Source organism: Panthera leo, chromosome B2 (genome assembly GCF_018350215.1).
Source record: "Panthera leo isolate Ple1 chromosome B2, P.leo_Ple1_pat1.1, whole genome shotgun sequence".
NCBI lineage: Eukaryota > Metazoa > Chordata > Mammalia > Carnivora > Felidae > Panthera > Panthera leo.
In genome coordinates this window covers 134,274,649-134,294,263 of record NC_056683.1, presented here as the reverse complement: position 1 = coordinate 134,294,263, position 19,615 = coordinate 134,274,649, and the positions used below count along the sequence as shown (strand labels likewise).

The following is a 19,615-nucleotide window of genomic DNA, read 5'->3' as shown; positions in this document are numbered from 1 at the left end:
CAGAGCCTGCTTAGAATTTCTCTCTCCCTCTCTCTTTCTACACTCTCACTCTCTCTCTCTCAAAATAAACAAACATTAAAAAAAAAACCTAAAACAATCGTGAACTTCATTGCTTTAAAAAGATACATAACTAATTTGCTTCCTCTTCCAATATGCAGATCCTTTTTCACTTCAACATCAATATAATAACATTTTTCTTTAAGTTTTTAATTTTAATTCCAGTATAGTTAACAAATAGCGTTATATTACTTTCAAGTATATAATATAGTGATTCAACAACATAACCACACTTTAATCTTTTTCTAAAGATTCAAGTAGAAGCCTTTAAGTTATTAGAATAAACAGTGTAATAACCCAGAAAAGAAAGAAGTTTTCAACTTTTGTGCTAATTGAAATTCTCACATAAGAAAATATTACTTTTATAATAAACTAACAAATAAAAATGAAACCAGGTATCTCGGTGGCTCAGTAGATTAAGTGTCCTATTCTCGATTTCAGCTCATGTCTTACATGTCTTACAGTTGTGAGACTGAACCCCAAGCCAGGCTCTGTCCTGACAGCATGGAGCCTACTTGGGATTCTCTCTCCTTCTCTCTGCCCCTCCCCCGTGCACTCTCTCTCTCAAAGTAAATAAATGAACATTTAAATAAAAATGAAACCTATTAGCTAGAATTCTGCAAGTAGTTGAAACTGACATTGCACAAGTGTTACGAGAGGAAAAACAATTTGAGTACTCAAACTTCCTCTTATGAATCATAGATAGAAGACTAAATATCTGCAATATCAACATCCACGTATGTTAAATATTTTTTAAATGTTTCTTTATTTCTGAGAGAGAGAGAGAGAGAGAGAACAAGTCAGGGTAGGGCAGAGACAGAGAGAGGGAGAGGGAGAGGGAGAGAGAGAATCCTTGGGGATTCTTCTGCACGGTCAGCACAGAGCCTCAGGCAGGGCTCAGTCCCATGAACTGTGAAACGATGACCTGGGCAGAAACCAAGAGTCCAGTACTTAACTGACTGAGCCATCCAGGTGCTCCTTAAATATTTATTATTAAATTTTCTGATAGAAAAATATCCTTAGAAATTTCAGCTAGGAATAAGAGAATACAATAAAATGATTATAAAACCACTGGGGAAAGAGGTAGGCTTGACTTCCTACACATATGGCCCAAAAAGGAGAGACTTTCAGAGCCTGATTACCAATTTCTGCCACAGCTGAGTGTCTATTGTGCCAACCTACCAGTGGAAAGTTATTTAATCATAATTTGTGCATAGAATGTTTTGGGTGTGTGCACTGCAACAGCAGGCACTACCCCATTTCAAGAAATTTTATCTAAAAACTTGCAACGTATTGAGCCTATGTGTAACCCATAGGAACCTGAATCACACTTCAAAATACTGCCTCAGCATGTAATGTCCACTCCAATCAAATATCCTTCCATAAAGTGAACGCTGGCGATGCTTGACAGAATTGGGAAAGCTAAACATTCTTCGTTGCTAAATACAAAGGATATAATTTCAAAATTTTAAAATACTGTAAAAAACAAAAAGTCAAATGACTAATAGTAACCATGTGCCAGACAAGAATATTTATTTTTGTCACTCATCTTGGTATTCCAAGCACAGATCCAAGCATATAAGGTATATTTAATTGCATTTATGAGAAAAGGAAGGGGTATTGAGTTGAGAGAATGCGAAGATATTAAAAAAAAAAAAAAAAAAAAAAAAAAGTCCCAGCCCTCAAGGAAGTTACAAATGGAATTAGGAAACATGACAAACATAAAAAAGGCTAAATAACATAAGACAAAAATACCACGTGGCAGGATACGATTATTTGCAAAGTTGGTGGCAAACGGGGCTATAAATTCTGATCACAGTGAGTATTATGGACTGCGGTCCTTCTGGTCTTCCAACCAGACAGCGACACTGTATTTCGATTTAAAAAAAGAAAGTGACACAGCACTCACATCCCACCCTAAAATCATCATGAGACGAAGGCATACAATAACTAAAGAGAATGACATGAAAAAATTTCCACACAAAGCTTTTACAAAGCCTTGGTAGCCTTGAAAAACAAAGTCAGAACATTCCACACATACAATCCTTCGCTGGACCAGGACCTCTAATAGCTCCTGAAATACAAGTCTGTCGGGAACAGCATCCTCTGATTATTTCTTCCTCCGCCCCCACCCCCCACCCCCCACGAAGCTATCCACTGGACAGCCGCCCCAGAAATTTCTCCCAGCATCCGCAATGACAATACTCTCATCTTTCCCTCCCTCCCCTCGCCTGTATCAGAGGGTGGCATCTCCCTCCAGAGGAAAAAACGGAGGGCGGGGGAGTCAGTGTGGGAGAGAATGCTCGCAGCGAGGTCGATTATTGAGGAGGAGGAAGGCGAGAAGATGCGGGGGTCGAGGGTGGGGTCCCCTCAGATGCAGCCCTGCCTCCAGGCCCCGCCAACATCTCCCCACCCCAAGGGCACGCCCCTCGCCCGCCGGACCCGGACGAACAGGCGGCTGACTCGAGTGACAGCCCCACCACCTGTGCCGCGACCCCTCCCCCAGGCCCGCGGGGAGACGCCTGCTCCGGCCCCACCAAGAGCAGCCCGTAGCTTTCTTTTCCCTTCGCGTCCACGTCGCCGATGAGTGACAGGTCCTGAGGGAGGCGATCGCCAGCGCATGCCGTTCGAGGCTGCTGGTGCAACCCTGCGCCGAACCCTCCAGCCGGTACCGGGCTGGAGATGGGGGGGGGGGGGCGGGGGGAGGGCAAACAGGGCGTTCCGGACGGCCCAGGGGGACCCAGTCCAGGCCTAGCCTGGCCCAGTTGCCCCACATCGGGCGGGGGTGGCACTTACTGCGGAGATTGTGGATTAGCTCCGAGTGGCTGGCGCCGCCGGATTTCCAGGCCATCGCTAAGCACACCCGGAGCAGGTACAGAACCACCTTCAACGCGGCGACGGTGCCCAGCAGTTTCCCCAAGAGTGAGACCACCTCCCACACGGTCACCGCCCCGCTCGCGTCCCCGCTGTAGCCTCCGCTCTGACTGCTGTCGCCGCCGGTGCCGCCACTGCGCGCTCCCGGCATCCCCCGCGGCACGCATGCGCTCTGTGACGTCGCGCGGCCTCGGGTGCGGCGGGGTGGGGCCGGAGGCAAGGGTGGCCTCGTGCCCCGCCGCCTGTGCCGGTGGCTGCTGCGGCTGCTGCGGACGGGCTGGGAGCCCGGGCTGAGTCAGCGCCGCCGCCGCCGCCGCCGCAGCTGCTGCTGCGTGCCCCCTTCCTGAGGCCTCGGCCAGCGCACAGGCAATTTGCTGAGTTCGCCTTGCGGTTAGGCGGGGTGGGCCCCGAAGCGGTTGGTCGCGTGCCTGGCTATGGTCCTGGTCACTCAGCGCCGCGGCACGACGGCGAGGCTGATTCGTGCCGCCGCGTCTGCTCGATCTGGTTACGATCTGGTTACGATCTGGTTACGCCGCTGCCGGTAGCTCCGTAGTCGCAGCTGAGTCAGCTGTTGCGAGCGGCGGGTCTGCTCCTATAGCTGTCCAGATTGTTAGACGGTGGGCTTCCTTGGTCCTGTCTCACCCAACCCAGTTGTCTAATATTTAGGTCGGTTAGAACCCGCACTCCGTATCGTGGAGCCTGAATAATCTTAAGAGAACCAGAGGGCGAAGGCCCTCTCTCAACCGAGTACTCGAGCCTCTGGCTTTGTGACAAGTACATCAGTGTTCGTTTAGCAGAGACTTTGGGACCCTGGTTTGTTCTCAATTCTAAACCACAAAATCTGAGTGGAGGAACACCAAGACGGGTGGGTGGAGCGTAGGGAGCGCTTTGCTCCTGAAAACAATGCAATCGGTTAAAAATACCACAGTATCTTATGGAGAATGTGTTATTCTCCCAACACAAGTGCATTTTCAGCTGATTAATCCCCACAGATTCCAACATTAGACTGGACACCAGCTTTATCGCTATCAGCCCTGTAAGACAATGAGTGAGAAGCTGACAGGGAACATTGCCTATCACATCCAACTTGCTGACTCCTAATCAGACCTGAGACTGACAGAATCCAGTCATGATTTAGTCCGATAAACGTTTAAGAAAGGAAACAAAGTGATGTCAAGACCTCTACGCTACTGCATGAGCAGCAATTTTCAAATTCCAATTCTCACCAGATTTTGTTAAATGTAACAGCCTACTCCTCCTGCTAAATATACTTGTACATTACCTGTTTTCTGGGACTCTGTGACCATAAATGAAACCACACTCAAAAAGGTGTTCTTTTTGAGTCGGACGCAGTGCCTACTGTGCTAAGGAGGTATCTTAGTGTTCTTTAATATTAGAAATAAAATTGTCAGTTTGGGACTTTAATAATTTTCTATGTCATCTCTCTGAAGTTTCCTAATGTTTTTCTAGTTAAAAGAACAAAACCAGGGGCGCCTGCGTGGCTCCGTCGGTTAAGCGTCCCACTTCGTCTCAGGTCATGATCTCGCGGTCCCTGGGTTCGAGCCCCGCGTCGGGCTCTGTGCTGACAGCTCGGAGCCTGGAGCCTGTTTCGGATTCTGTGTCTCCCTCTCTCTCTGCTCCTCCCCTGTTCATGCTCTCTCTCTCTCTCTGTCTGTCTCAAAAATAAGTAAATGTTAAAAAAAAATTAAAAAAAGAACAAAACCAGTCTACTCTCAACAAGAGCTTGATAACTCTCTCTAAAGCTGACCTAGACAGATTGCATCTACACGTGCTGCTTCCATAAGCTGTGGCTGTGAAATAGGATGACCAATATCAAAAACAAGATATCATGGCCCCTTTTTAAGAAACAACTACCACAGTTATGGGTGTAATATAAAGGAGATTTTTAAAATATCAGTGATACCTCTTGTATGCAATATGATTTACATTCTAATGGGGGAGATCTACATTAAAACAAGCAGCCGAGGGGAACCTATAAGTACTATTACCGGTCTAGATATCAAGTGCTATGTTTATTTAGACCTGTCGTGGGCTGGAGTAATCAGGATAAGATAGGGGAAGGAACTGGTTCTTGAAGGATGGCCAGGATTCCAAGAAGTAGAGAGAATAAAAGGATATTATAAGTAATCAGAAAGAAGCATGAAGGAACCTAAGAGACTGATTCCTAGGCTGTCGAGGGACAGATAAAACTTATTAATTACATAAGTGAATTGAGAAAGGTTACACAGCTAGGCAATGGGCATCAAAACTAGAATTGGAGTTTTTAGAATTCCAACTCTAGGCTCTGATAGTGGGTATTAACAACTTTGAAGCAGAGTATTTGAGGGACTACCAGTAAGTTTGTACAGTAATGTACGTACTTCCAAGAGAATTGGGGGATTTTCAATCTTTTCTATGGGTCCTGGAATGCAACCCATAATGCTTAGGTATGGCTACTAGGTGGTTTCTCCTGCGTTGATTTTGTTTTGTTTTTGCTCTCAAATTTGCTTTAAAATTTTTTTTTTTAAATGTTTATTTTTGAGAGAGAGACACACACACAGCATGAGAGGGGAAGAGGCGGAGAAAGAGGGAGACACAGAATCTGAAGCAAGCTCCAGCCTCTGAGCTGTCAGCACAGAGCCTGATGCAGGATAGAACTCACAAACCCTGAGATCACGAGCTGAGCTGCAGTTGGACGCTTAACAGAGCCACCCAAGCGCCCCCTTAAATTTGCTTTATATTGCAGTTATTGCACAAGTGCACTGTTTTAGTGTTCCTGTACTGACTGGACTCTGTTCAGAGCCATATTGGTGAGGAAGGGCGCCCCAATTTCCTTCCACTTTGGGTTTGGTGGTTACCACACTCCCATGGAAGAGAATTGGCTCTCCGCAGCCACCGTCCGTTTGGTAACGTCCGATCCAATCAGGACTCCGCGGGAAGGGGCGGGACTGAGAGGCGCGCGCGGTGCTTCTTGCTGTATCTGCAGCGGTTGCTTTTGGCATGGAGGAGATTTATGCTAAGTTTGTGTCTCAGAAAATCAGCAAAACCCGGTGGCGACCGGTACCTCCGGGGAGCCTGCAGACCGCCGAGACCTTCGCTACGGGCTCTTGGGACAATGAGGTACCTCCATTCCCGGGCAGGAAGTTCCTCCCTCCGCCGTCTCTCCTGGAACCGCGCCGTCCGCGTTGAGCGCGCGAACTCTCGGCTTCTAGCTTCTCTCTCCTTCTCCCTCCCCCGAGTTCGTGTCTGAGGCTCGGTTGTCGGGTACCTCAGCCATCGATGGTGTGCTTGAGCCTCGAATCTCTTGTGCTTTGAAGTATCACCTTACCATTTGTCTGAGATGCTTTTAAAGCAAGGTTGCTTGAAAGCAATACAAATTTTAATTTTCGAGAGTTTGACGTTTATTTCATCTCAAGGGAAAACTTTATGCTTTACAGGAAAATTATGTTTCGCTGTGGTCTATTGGAGATTTTGGGAACGTTGACTCTGATGGAGGATTTGAAGGAGAACATCAGTTATTGTGTGATATCAAACACCACGGTGATGTCATGGATTTACAAGTAAGTCTTTGTAATATCGAAAAGCTAACTTTTAAAAAACTGAGAGTAATTAGATATCTAAAGGACCTTAAAGTTTGTCTAGTTTCATTCCGGCTTTACAGGAAACTGAGTTCTCTATAGGTTATGATTTGCCAACATTGTATAGCCACTTAATAGCAGAATCAGAACTGGGGAAGGGGGTGCAGATTTCATCTCAGTTTTCGTTTTAATCTTGATTTGTTTAATTAGTTGTCCATCTATTTGCCAAACGTTATTTTGGGAACTTTACATAAGTGTAATGTAATTTTCATCACATGTTTGTGAATCAAGTGTTCTTTGTCACTAAGTGACAAATACTGTGCAAGGCACTTTGTATGGTTTTGCTTTTTGAATTCTTATCACAACCCCCTAAGTGGAGATTACTTCTTCCATTTTAAAGGTGTACCAAGGCTTAGAGAACTTAACTTGGCCAATGTCTCAAAGCCAGTAAAGTAGAGGGAATGGAATTAGTAAGTTTTCAAATCCTGATCTGTAGGACTTCAAACTCCCTGCATTTTCTTCTATAGAAAGCTACCTGACTCTGAGAATGATTATTGTCTAAACCTGTCTGGTAGCAGTCCAAAATTAAATCAGTTATAGGCAAAGGAGTTTAGGGGGAAAAATTGTTATTTATTGTTCATGAAAATCCTCTTGTTTGAATAGTGGTTTTTACTTTCAGACCCATCATCACATTTTATTTGTTTAGCATTTATAGGCTCGTTGCGTCTTAAAATTGTTATGCTAGTAATTGGGTTAACCAAATGGGCTTCCTCCTTATCAATATTTCTGAATCTATAACAAGCAGGAATTTTCTATTTAGTTTTTTGACCAGGAAAGAATTGTAGCTGCTTCATCAACAGGATGTGTAACAGTTTTCCTTCACCATCCTAATAACCAGGTAAAGAATTTTTGCTTGAAAACTGAATTTGTATTTTAATTATTTTTAGAAGGGCCTAAACAGGACTGTATTTAATAATGACACAAATAAGTTTCATACTCCCAAAATATGGAGTGGGGAGGTATCATATTACCTATGTTTTAGTAGGCTAAGTCTAGAACCAGGTTTGTGTCAGCCTTTACTGAAATTGGTTATCTTTAAATTCTGTTAGTCCTGACCTATCAGTATATTATTCTGGCAAGTAATTTTCCTATAATTTTCTCTTTTAAGTTGCTATTCTGATCTGTCAAAGAAAGAAAGAGCACCTTCTAGCTCAGGTATCATGAGAACAGGAACAGCTACTTTGCTTCTGTGAATAGAACCTTGGTTTTAATTGGAGAGGATAGACTATAGGAAGACTTCACATTTTTTTCAATGCCTTGTATATTAAAAGTCTGAATACTGACCTTCAGAGCATAATGGTAGGGCAGTCCTTTAAAATAGTCCCATGTGGGGGCACCTGGGTGGCTCAGTTGGTTAAGCATCCGACTCTTGGTTTCATCTCAGATCATGATCTCATGGTTTGTGGATTTGACTGTGCAAGGTTCATTGACAGCGTGGAGCCTGCTTGGGATCCTCCCTCTCTCTGTCTCTCTCTCTCTCTCTCTGTCTCTGTCTCTCTCTGTCTCTCTCCTCTCTCTCTCTCGTTCTCTCTCTCTCTGTCTCTGTCTCTCTCCTCCCCTCCCTCCCCCCTCCCCCTCTGCCCTCCCTCACTTGCTCTTCTGTCTCTCTCTAAAAATAAATAAACTTTTAAATAAATACATAAATAAGATAAAATAGCCCCATATCTAGTAATGGTTTTAAGTTGCTGGAAAAGAGTGTTTGTTTAGATTTTCAGGTTAATAAAGGTCATTTTCCAAATAAACACGCTTAGTAAATATAAGACCCAGATCTTTTTAAGTAGTTTTCTTAATGAGGCCACTTAGAAAATGCTATAGAGGTTTATTTCTCAGATGTTGGCTAATTCCCTTAAGAATTTAGAGTTGCTTTTGAGCACATAACTCTCTGGGGTGTCTGTCTGACTCAGTACAGCATGTGACTCTTGACCTTGGGAGTGTAGGTTCAAGCCCCACATTAGGTATAGAGATTACTTTAAAAAAATGAAATCTTTAAAAAAAAATGACATAACTAAAACCATATTTAATTTGAGATATTTGAGATACAGTAAAACTGGTTTGGGAGCATAATTCGTTTTGGAAACATAGTTGTAGTTCAAAGCACTTGTGTATCAAAGCAGATTTCCCCATAAGAAATAATGGAAACTGAGATGATTCATTCCACAACCCAAAAATACATAAAAATGATTACAATACTGTAATATAATACAAAATAATAAAATTAATACAAAATATAAAGAAAAATAAATGAACCTGCAGTTACCTTTGAAAACCTTTGTGGCTGGTGTGAGGGAGACAAGAGAGAGGAGCGTTATTGTGTAGGATAACTTTCACTTTCACTAACAGAATCACTGCTATCTGTTGGCTCAATGAAATCTTTTTCTTTTTGTGCAACTTTAACAAGAAACCTATTCAATGATGTAGAATGAAGCAAAGCATTCCTAAGCTTACTCTTGTATGAAAAAGTAAAGGACTGTCCATAGATGCTTTGAAGTGACAAAAGATACCCTAGTGCCAGTTTGTGGGCACCTTCCAGCATTCTGAAAAATCACTGATTTTCTGCCAAACACCATGGCCTGAAACCAAGCATTTGAGCACGGAAGACAATCACCCACAATCCTGCCCCTCAGGCACGCGTGCAAGAGAGAAGAACCGTTGGCTTAGTTGTGATCATGGGACGTTTGGCATCCTGTATTACTCGTATTGCAAGACAACACTCGTTTATCAAGTTAAAATTTATTAGAAATGTTTGTCATGTGGAACACTCACAGAACGCAGAGCAAGTTACTACTTACCCAAGGTTCTGTATTATTGAGTAGCATTCTTTTTTAATCTAACCCAGTGTATACAGAGCTTTGATGAAAGTAATTTCTAAGCTTTAGTACTCAGAAATACACAGGAAAAAGGAGAAAGTTACTCTTTTTTCTAGAAGGGTGTGAGACAGAATTTTAAAATAGTCTTTATTCAGGGGAAAGTGCTAGTTTTTAGGGCTTTGCTTTGATTAATCGTATTCCCACTTCTGACACCTAGACTCTGTCAGTCAGCCAGCAGTGGACCACAGCTCACTACCACACAGGTCCGGGCAGTCCTTCCCGTAGCAGTGCGCCATGCACGGGTGTTGTGTGCGACAACCCAGAAATTGTCACAGTTGGAGAAGATGGTCGAATAAATCTCTTCAGAGCTGATCACAAGGAGGCTGTAAGAACCATAGGTAAGAAAAATCCTATTTTGGGGCGCCTGGGTGGCTCAGTCAGTTAAGTGTCTGACTTCAGCTCAGGTCATGATCTCACAGTTTGTGAGTTGCCCTGTGTCGGGCTCTGTGCTGACAGCTCAGAGCCTGGAGCGTGCTTTGGATTCTGCGTTTCTGCCTCTCTTTACCCCTCTCATGCTCATGCTCTGTCTTTCCCTGTCTCTCAATAATAAATAAACTTTTAAGTTTTTAATAAGTTATTAACATATATTTTAATATATTAATTGTTAATTATAGCATATTAAGCAACTACCATGTGCTAAGTAAACACAATGCTGTGTTTGAAGGATGTAAAAATGTACAAAGATTTTTTTTTTTTTTTTACATTTTGTTAATAACTTATTTGTTTTAATTTATATCCAAGTTAGTTAGCATATAGTGCAACAATGATTTCAGGAGTAGATTCCTTAATGCCCCATACCCGTTTAGCCTATCCACCCTCCCACACCCCTCCAGCAACTCTCTATTTGTTCTATTATATTTAAGAGTCTCTTATGTTTTGTCCGCCTCCCTGTTTTTATATTATTTTTGCTTCCCTTCCCTATGTTCATCTGTTTTGTGTCTTAAAGTCCTCATATGAGTGAAGTCATATTATATTTGTCTTTCTCTAACTAAATTCACTTAGCATTATACTCTCTATTTCCATCCATGTTGTTACAGATGGCAAGATTTCATTCTTTTTGATTGGCGAGTAATACCCCATTGTATATAGGGGCACCTGGGTGGCTCAGTCGGTTAAGCGTCCGACTTCAGCTCAGGTCACGATCTCGCGGTCCGTGGGTTCGAGCCCCGCGCCGGGCTTTGGGCTGATGGCTCAGAGTCTGGAGCCTGCTTCGGATTCTGTGTGTCCCTCTCTCTCTGCCCCTCCCCCGTTCATGCTCTGTCTCTCTCTGTCTCAAAAATAAATGAACGTTAAAAAAAAAATTTTTTTTTTTTTTTTAAAATACTCCATTGTATGTATATACCACATCTTCTTTATCCATTCATCCATAGATGGACATTTGGGCTCTTTCCATACTTTGGCTATTGTTGATAGTGCTGCTATAAACGTTGGGGTGCATGTGCCCCTTTGAAACAGCACACCTGTATCTCTTGGATAACAAAGTAAGATCTCTTTACAAGATGAAAGGTTGATAAGGCACATATGAAGGAGTGACTACAAAGGAAAAATAAACTTTTGGTTTTTTGTTTTGTTTGGTTTGGTTTGGCTGGAGGGGATTACCAAGTAAAGACTTGAGGAGCAAGTGGCAATTAATTTAAACTAGGTTCTAGGGGCGCCTGGGTGGCTCAGTCGGTTGAGCGTCCGACTTCAGCTCAGGTCACAATCTCGTGGTCCGCGAGTTCGAGCCCCGCGTCGGGCTCTGGGCTGATGGCTCAGAGCCTGGAGCCTGCTTCCGATTCTGTGTCTCCCTCTCTCTCTGCCCCTCCCCCGTTCATGCTGTGTCTCTCTCTGGCTCAAAAATAAATAAACGTTAAAAAAAAAAATTTCTTTAAACTAGATTCTAAGCCACAAATATTACTGAAAGATGGCACACCAGACAAAGGGAATAATGTGGGGACAGGATAAGTCCATTGAGAGAATGACAAAAAGTGTAGTTTAGCCCAACTTTAGATACTACTATAGGAGAGGTGACACATGAAAAAATGCTCCACATGACTCATCATCAGGGAAATACAAATCAAAACCACAGCCAGATACCACCTCACACCTGAATTCACAAGAAACGTGAATTGGGACCGGGTTGTGAAGTCTAATGTGCAGCTGCAGAGGTTACATTTTGTTAGGTGGACACCTAGAGAGCCATTGAAACTTTTTGAGCAAGGGGATGTTATCCTCCCTGTCATGCTTTAGAAGGATTATTCTAGTACAGTAATTCTCAACTATGCTTCACGTAGACTTGCCTGATGAGAGTTTCTACAACCCACCGCCCGAGACCTGAATCAGAACTTCCGTGGACTGAGCCCATGAATCAGTTGTGTTGTTTATCATTCTTTTGAGTTCTGAGGTATACTTATTTAACTGTTAAGGACGATTGCCTGGAGTTTGGAGGAGTATCACAAAAGTATATGCTAAATTATGTGATATAAACTTAAACACTCTAGGAAAAGGAAAAGGACCAGTATACCAGTCTGGAAGGACTTCATGGAGCAGAGAGTTGATGAAACAAAAGATGAATTGATTTTTTTTTTTTTTTTTAAGATTCTATTTTTAAGTAATCTCTACACCCAGCATGGGGCTTAAACTTATAACCTTGAGATCAAGAGTTGCACGCTCTACCAAGTGAGCCAGCCAGGTGCCCCTAAAGATGAACAGATTTGAGATGAGTCAGCCAGATGACACAAGTTCAGAATGAGCTCTATAGGAAGCCCTAAGGTTTGGAGTTGCTGGCTTAACCACTAGTGGAAGGTATAAAATTGGATAGAGAGGAACTTGAAATCTATCTCAGCAATGGAGGGTAATAATCTAAAGTGGAATAGAGAAATATGTCAAAACTCAGCCCTTTATGCAGAAAACAGATGTTTTATGAGTGATATTTTTCTATCAAAAGAGTCTATTTTAATGTATATATTACTGTTTCTTTTTACTATAGAAATTAAACTGATTCATTTAAAAGTTCACTTGTAATAGTTCAATTAATAGAAGGAATGTGATTTAAGATTTTCCTGGAAAAAAAGGACTTCTTAACAGGCACTACTGTTTTCTTAATTTGTAGACAACGCAGATAGCAGTACGCTCCATGCTGTAACCTTCCTTCGAACTCCTGAGATTCTTACAGTAAATTCAATTGGGCAGTTAAAAATATGGGATTTCAGAAAACAAGGAAATGAGCCCTCTCAGATACTATCACTGTAAGTTTTCATTTGTAATTTCAGTAGTGTAATACATAGTTAACGTTTGATTGTTTATAGCAACTGACTTTAAATTTTTTTAGTGTTTATTTTTGAGAGAGAGAGAGAGAGCGAGCATGAGCCGGGGAGGGGCAGAGAGAGGAAGACACAAAATCCCAAGCAGGCTCCAGGCTCTGAGTTTTCAGCATAGAACCCGACATGGGGTCAGAAATCACACACTGCGAGATCATGTCCTGAGCTGAAGTCGGATGCTTAACCGACTGAGCACCCAGGTGCCCCATAGCAACTGATTTTAAACAATATTGTATTTAATTGCATTTGAAGAGAGAATGATCACTAATTAAATTTGATAAAGCAAGTATAATTTGATGGGCTTGGGAGTCCTGTGCTGCATTTAGTAAATATTTTTGTATTGATTCAGAGCCTTTATCTCTTTGAAGTTTGTATCATTTAATGGGGAATTTATTTTTGCTCAACAATTGATGCTACGGATAGTAACTATAAAAAAAAATACAATCCAAGATATTTTTTTCTGAGCAAAAATCCCTTATGTGTGCTATTTTCTCTAAGAATATAGAGTGTGTTGGGGCACCTGGGTGGCTCAGTCAGTTCAGGTCATGATCTTGCAGTTCATGAGTTTGAGCCCCGCATGGGGCTCTCTGCTGACCGCTCAGAGCCTGGAGCCTGTTTCAGATTCTGCCTGTCCCTCTCTCTCTGCCCCTCTCCCACTCATGCTCTGTCTCTCTCTCAAAAATAAATAAACGTTAAAAAAAAAAAAGAATAGTCAAACCATAAGAGACTCTTAGATACAGAGTACAAACTGAGGATTGATGGGGGGCAGGGGGAGAGAGGAAAATGGGTGATGGGCATTGAGGAGGGCACTTGTTGGGATGAGCACTGGGTGTTGTATATAAGCGATGAACCATAGGAATCCACCCCCAAGACCAAGAGCACCCTGTACACACTGTATGTTAGTCAATTTGACAATAAATTATATTTAAAAAATAAATAAATAAAAATAAAATGTCTGAAAAAAATAAAATGCACTTTTCATTTTAAAAAATTAGAAAAGAAGAATATAGAATGTGTCAAACTGAAAAAGTAATTGTATAAACAAAATATTAAATAAGGTAGAAGTAAACACTGTTCTGTTTAGTTGACACATAATGTTTCTAAAATGCCAAGAAATGGAAATATGTTTGCACATCTTACCATCAGATGATCTTGCTCCTTATGTCTCCAAATTGTAGAGAGAATAAATTACTTTGGCCTTTAATTCCCTCCCAGAGTTCTAGTATTTGGAAACATATTTAATGCACTCAATTTTTGGACACAATTTAAGTTCAACCAGTGGCTCAGGCCACAGAGGCCATCATTTAGTTACTAGAGGGAAACATGTTTTCATGGATTGTGCAAAGATAAATTCTACTTGACAGCATGTTTGATGTCATTGTATCTCCCACAAAAGGACTGGTGACCGAGTGCCCCTCCACTGTGTTGATAGACATCCCAACCAGCAGCATGTGGTAGCCACCGGTGGCCAGGATGGAATGCTGAGTATTTGGGATGTTAGACAAGGTACTATGCCTGTTTCTCTGCTGAAAGCTCACGAAGCTGAAAGTAAGTGCTATGGAGATGCACAAGTTTTTGTTGGGTACTAATGTAGGCAGCTTTCTGTAACGATACATATGGATCATTTTACGTTGTAGCTTTTGGCTGCATTGTATAAATGTGTAATAATTAATCACTTTTCATTTGACATTTAGGTCCTTCAACATATGTTTTCAATATCCAAAACCACAGTGATTATTCTTACATGTTCATCTTTATGCCCTTATTTTCTTCGGGTAATTCTTTAGAAGTAGAATCAATGACCCATAATGTTTGCATAATTTTAAAGTTGCAATACATGTTATCAAACTGTTATACATAAAGATAATACCAGTTTATATTGCCATACTCATACAGTTTATATTGCCTATGAGAGGATACCCTTTTCCCATGCAAATGTAGGCCATCATTATTAATATTTGCTAATCTGTGTGTTCTTCAATTTTTTGTTGTACCTGTTTTGTTTTTTAAAAAGAGCGGTAGATAGAGGATCTTGTCTTTTTTTTGTTGTTCATCTTTTGATTTTGGTGGGGAGTTGTTGACTGCATAGAAATTTTTCGTTTTATCACCATCTTTGATACCATGACTGGGTTACAGTTTTAAATTCTGACTTGAGAGGTTTATATTAAGCCCTACTTGAGTAAAAGTACAAAAGAACAAACACACCAATATTGCAACTTCTCAGTTTAAGTATCACATTATTACCTTGGAAAGATAAATGACTTTTAAGTTTATATTCAAGAAGCAAATAAAAGGATAGAATTATTTTGCCTCTTCTAATTATAACCATGCCCAGAAAAAAAAAAGAAATAGAAAGAAATAGGTTATGTCCTCACAGAATCTGATGTTGACTAAGCCAGTGGTAGTAAAATTACAGACTTTCAGATCTCTTCTTCGAGCCCCTTTTTTAACTGCTAGACTGCATTGCTGAGCAATATACAGAAATGTAGTAGATTGTGATGTATTCTTTTGATTCATCCTGACTCTTGGCTAGAAAGGAAATATGATGTTAGTATAGAGGTTTGTTTTCCATTTTGAAAATAAATATTTAAGAATCTAGGTTTGTACATTCTGCTTCTGGCTCTACAGGCTGTTTCGTTTCACTATGTCTTAATGAAACACTATCCATGTATTTTACATAGGAATTTGCCCAGAACATGCTCTCCTGAAGAAGGTGAGCTTTTTATGTTCTGTGGCATGATGCTTAATTGTGGTAATGGTCAGAATGAGAATTGCCAGGTTGCAAGTATGTGCCTTATAATAACTTTATATGCTATGCCCTGGGCACCTTCTATGCTGTCTCTTTAAGCTTCTAATCCAGAATCACTGAACTCGTGTTCACACTACCTGTTTTATCTGCACACTGCAGATAATTTCCTAAGGCGTCCTGGCCAGTCATTGGCTCCCATTTGCCTTTTGACACGGGAAGTTCTCTTAAAGTTTTAGAACTTGAGGGGTCCTAAATCCCAAATTGGCTTCTTAATAGCCCTCCATCTGAAACTGAGTCCAGATTCTGGGAACATTGCTAGGAGCTAGTTGCTATTTCTGTGATATATACCAGAATTATCCGGAATCCTGACATGAAGCAAAGTTGAAATTCATTTGCATATTACTTTTATGGTCTTCTCTCTCAGTCTTTCCAGTAATAGAACCTTCATATGTTAATGACACAAGCATTAAAAATAAGAGAACTTACAATTAAAATACTTTTAGAATTCTCCCATTGTCATAATTTTCTATAAAAAGATGTAATAGGTTGGGGCACCTGGGTGACTCTGTTAAGTGTCCAACTCATGATTTCAGCTCAGGTCATGATCTGGAGGTTTGTGGGATCAAAGACCCACATTGGGCTCTGTGCTGACGGTGAGAAGCCTGCTTGGGATTCTCTCTCTTCCTTGCTCTCTGCCCCTCCCTGAGATGTGTGTGCGTGGGTGCTGTCTCTCTCTCTCTCTCAAGATAAATAAACATTAAAAAAATGTAATAGGTCAAATGGTTAGCCTTTATTTTCATTCATTTGCTGGCCCAATACACAAGTAGATTTACTTGGCGTCTTTATCCTATCTACATGTTGTAGCCATTTGGAGAATTATATTGTGTCTTTTCTTTAATTCTGAAGCCTTTGATTTTTATCACACACTTGGGGGTTGAAGGTATGTGGTGGAGTTAATGGAAGATGATGCATAGAGACTGGGTTTTAAAGTTTGTTCAACCAATCTGCACAGGAATTAGCTTCTTGGTTCTTATCTTTTAGTGTGGGAAGTTCACTTTCACCCATCCAACCCAGATCATCTATTTACTTGTTCTGAGGATGGATCCCTCTGGCATTGGGACGCCTCCACAGATGTACCTGAAAAATCATCACTGTTTAACCAAGGTAAAAGGGTTTAATGAAGATTCTTGTGTGTAATTTTGTTATAGTTTCAAATACCGTACTAGAAATTCTCAGATTTTTAACGTTAAAGGATGACAGAATGTTTCCATTCTTCTGCCTCAGGGTAAATTCTAGTATCAGGGCTTGAAATCTGTCAGCTGCTTACTGCTGTACTGCTGATGACCACAAATGCCAGAAACTGGCTAACTTCGCACAGCCAGAGGTTTTCATGCTACGTTTCTGAGACTGTCCATTAAATAATCAACAGAAAGACAGTCAAAATCTGCCTTGCCTAACGACTTCAAATCTGATATCCATATTGTCCCATGGAAATGCGAGCAGTTGGTCAAAAATGGTGATGTGTGATAATGGATTTATCACTCTGTTATTCTGAGAATAAAGTTCAAAGCCTAGCCTTTTAACAATATCAGTAGAATTTCAGATGTTTCCTAATACAAAATTGGTCTTGAAAGCTGTTTTCCCCTTCTCTTTTCTTCTCCCACAGGAGGAAGAAGTAGCACTTTTTTGTCTCACAGCATTAGTAACCAGGCTAATGTTCACCAGTCTCTTATAAGCTCCTGGCTCAGCACTGATCCTGCAAAAGACCGTATTGAAATCACAAGCTTGCTTCCCAGCAGGACTTTGTCTGTAAACAGTTTGGATGTTTTAGGTCCTTGTCTTGTTTGTGGAACTGATGCAGAAGCAATTTATGTTACTAGACAACTTTTTTCATGAAAATACTGTAGTTACATGATTTCAGGTAAAGCATATAGTTAGCCTTTTGAATTACCACTTCTATGCATATTTTTATGATTGGAAAATGTGAAATTGGCAGAGGAAGCTTCAGTCACCTATTGTTGATGTTGATGACCAGCGTTGGTTTTTGTCAGTTGAATGTTCCCCTCATAGTCGTAGAGTCTGATAGATGACTGGTGAGAAGAGAATTGGAACATGTAGAAGAATATTAGAGGGATCCTTTTGCTGATGTAGACACTGCCTTCAAACAGGCCGTTCTGGACAGCTCGTGGACCCAGCTCTTCATTTTTGATGTTGTGAGACTTAATATTCTCAAACCACCAACAGGTTCCTGTCCTTTTTATTGACAGTGTGAGGGATATGCCCCTCCCTGGTGGCACTAGCCAATGTTGATGTTTATCCTTTATATTGTAGATATTTTCTTCAGCCCTTCCACATTTTCTTTCCTTAATAAGTTTAATAAACTTCTTCACAAAGAATTGAATAGGACAAAAATGACAATTTTTTTGTAGTGTTCACATTTTTTTAAAGGAAAGTGTTATGACAGGTTAGAGTAGGTTTGAACAGAACTATATCAACTGCTTAGACCCAACTTCATTTTTCTTGAAAAAAGTACATTTTTCCTAAGGACTTTTACTTTTGTTTAGTTTTACAACGTTGTTCAAAATTGCCAAACTGGACATTGTGCAATAAAACAGAATTTGACATTGATAAGTGATCCAACTTCCAAACTGAAATTTGAAGATCACGTGTATAAGACTAGTATGATGATGTGATAAGAGTAAAGATGTCTTTACTCTTTTGATGTCTTTGTCCTTATCTACAGTGCTAACGATGACCTAACTTGTAGTGTTTTCTTTTGTTTGTTTTGAGTATAGTTGACAAAATGTTCCATTAGTTTCAGGTTAATGTGTAGTGCCTAAAGACAATTTAGTAATTTTGTCTTTTCAAAGTTTGTTAAATTAAATGTGTTATTGAATATCAAGACCTTAATGACAAATCACTGCTATTAAGCTCTTGGAGCATGTATTCATTTACTTTATTTATAATTCCAGTGGTAGTAATTATGGTAAAGTTTTGTTTTTCTGTCCTAATAAATATTTTCAATTTTTTAATGCCACCTTACCTCAGGGCTTTTGGTTTGGGGTTTTTTGTCAACATTTTTAAATGGAATACATAAATGTAATCCACTTTTTTATATATATTTGTCTCGAAAATATTTGATATAATTAGTAACTTGAATTGCAAAGAATCAGAAGAAAATGTTGCCATAGGAATTTTTAATGTTTATAGTTTTATTTCTGCGACTAATTTTTAAGATTTTCTGTCATTACAGAAGTAATTCATTACAGGAAAAAAAGGCAAAAGAAAATTGTAAGTGCTTATAATGTTAAACAGAGACAATTCATAGTCTTTTCATTCCCTTTTCCACCCATCAATGTGTGTGTAATTTGTTAAAAATGAAATATATCATGTTATATTTATCAAAATACATTCCCCAGCAGTAATCACATGGTTTCCATAATAACAACAGAGCTATTAATTTTCCGTTGACTATTTCCCTTTATGTAAATATCTTGCTGCAGCCCAAATCTCAGTGTCCCTTTCTTTACCCTCCGGGCATTCTCCCATCCAGCAGGCTACCACCTGTGCTCTGAGTGGGCCCTGAGTTGATATCCCTCTTGGAGGACTAGCTCCTGGGCCCACATTTTTCATGCACAGTGAGTGGTAAGCTTGCTGTGCCTTTGCTTTCCTCTGCATTATAGGCTGCTAAAAAGTTGAAAGGATTCATGTATGTTGCTAGTACCATTCTCTTGTTTCCAGCAGCAATATATGCAATTTCCCTAGATTGTTATAGTAAATAATTGATAGAGGGAGGGAGCCAGATGTGTAGGCTTAGAACACTAGCTTGGGCTGGAAACAAGTTTCAAGGTTGAATCTTTGCTTTGTTTTAAGAGTATTTGTAACCATGAGTAAAAGAAAGTATATTTGAACAGTGATACATTTCCTATCAACTGAGGGGTTCTCAGATTTAATAAGAAACATAAGCTTTATGTAGTATAAATAAAAACCCTAATTTATAAATTTGTTCATTGTCACTGCCTGTATTCACGAAGCTATCAAATAGTTTCTTTTGAAGGCCGCAGGATCTCAGAGGTGGAAGGTACCTTGGAGAGCATCTCTAACCTAAATTTAACTGTTACTTTCAGAGCA

General features: G+C 40.6%; 2 protein-coding genes across 3 annotated transcripts in view; one reads left to right on the top strand and one right to left on the bottom strand.

Moving 5' to 3' along the window:
• PCMT1 (protein-L-isoaspartate (D-aspartate) O-methyltransferase) overlaps positions 1–3,097 on the bottom strand; it is a 50,877-nt gene extending 47,780 nt beyond the window's left edge. For both annotated transcript variants that reach the window (XM_042940065.1, XM_042940064.1), the window contains exon 1: positions 2,854–3,097. In XM_042940065.1, the coding sequence (XP_042795999.1) occupies positions 2,854–3,082 (229 nt within the window). In that variant the 5' untranslated portion in view covers positions 3,083–3,097. The remainder of the gene's footprint in view (positions 1–2,853) is intronic.
• Positions 3,098–5,882: 2,785 nt separating this feature from the next.
• Positions 5,883–18,521, top strand: NUP43 (nucleoporin 43). Its single transcript, XM_042940063.1, has 8 exons — positions 5,883–6,051; positions 6,369–6,491; positions 7,330–7,407; positions 9,594–9,774; positions 12,528–12,663; positions 14,132–14,283; positions 16,526–16,648; positions 17,151–18,521. The coding sequence occupies exons 1-8, from the start codon at positions 5,932–5,934 to the stop codon at positions 17,378–17,380; spliced, it is 1,143 nt and encodes a 380-aa protein (XP_042795997.1). The 5' UTR covers positions 5,883–5,931; the 3' UTR covers positions 17,381–18,521.
• Positions 18,522–19,615: the final 1,094 nt, after the last annotated feature.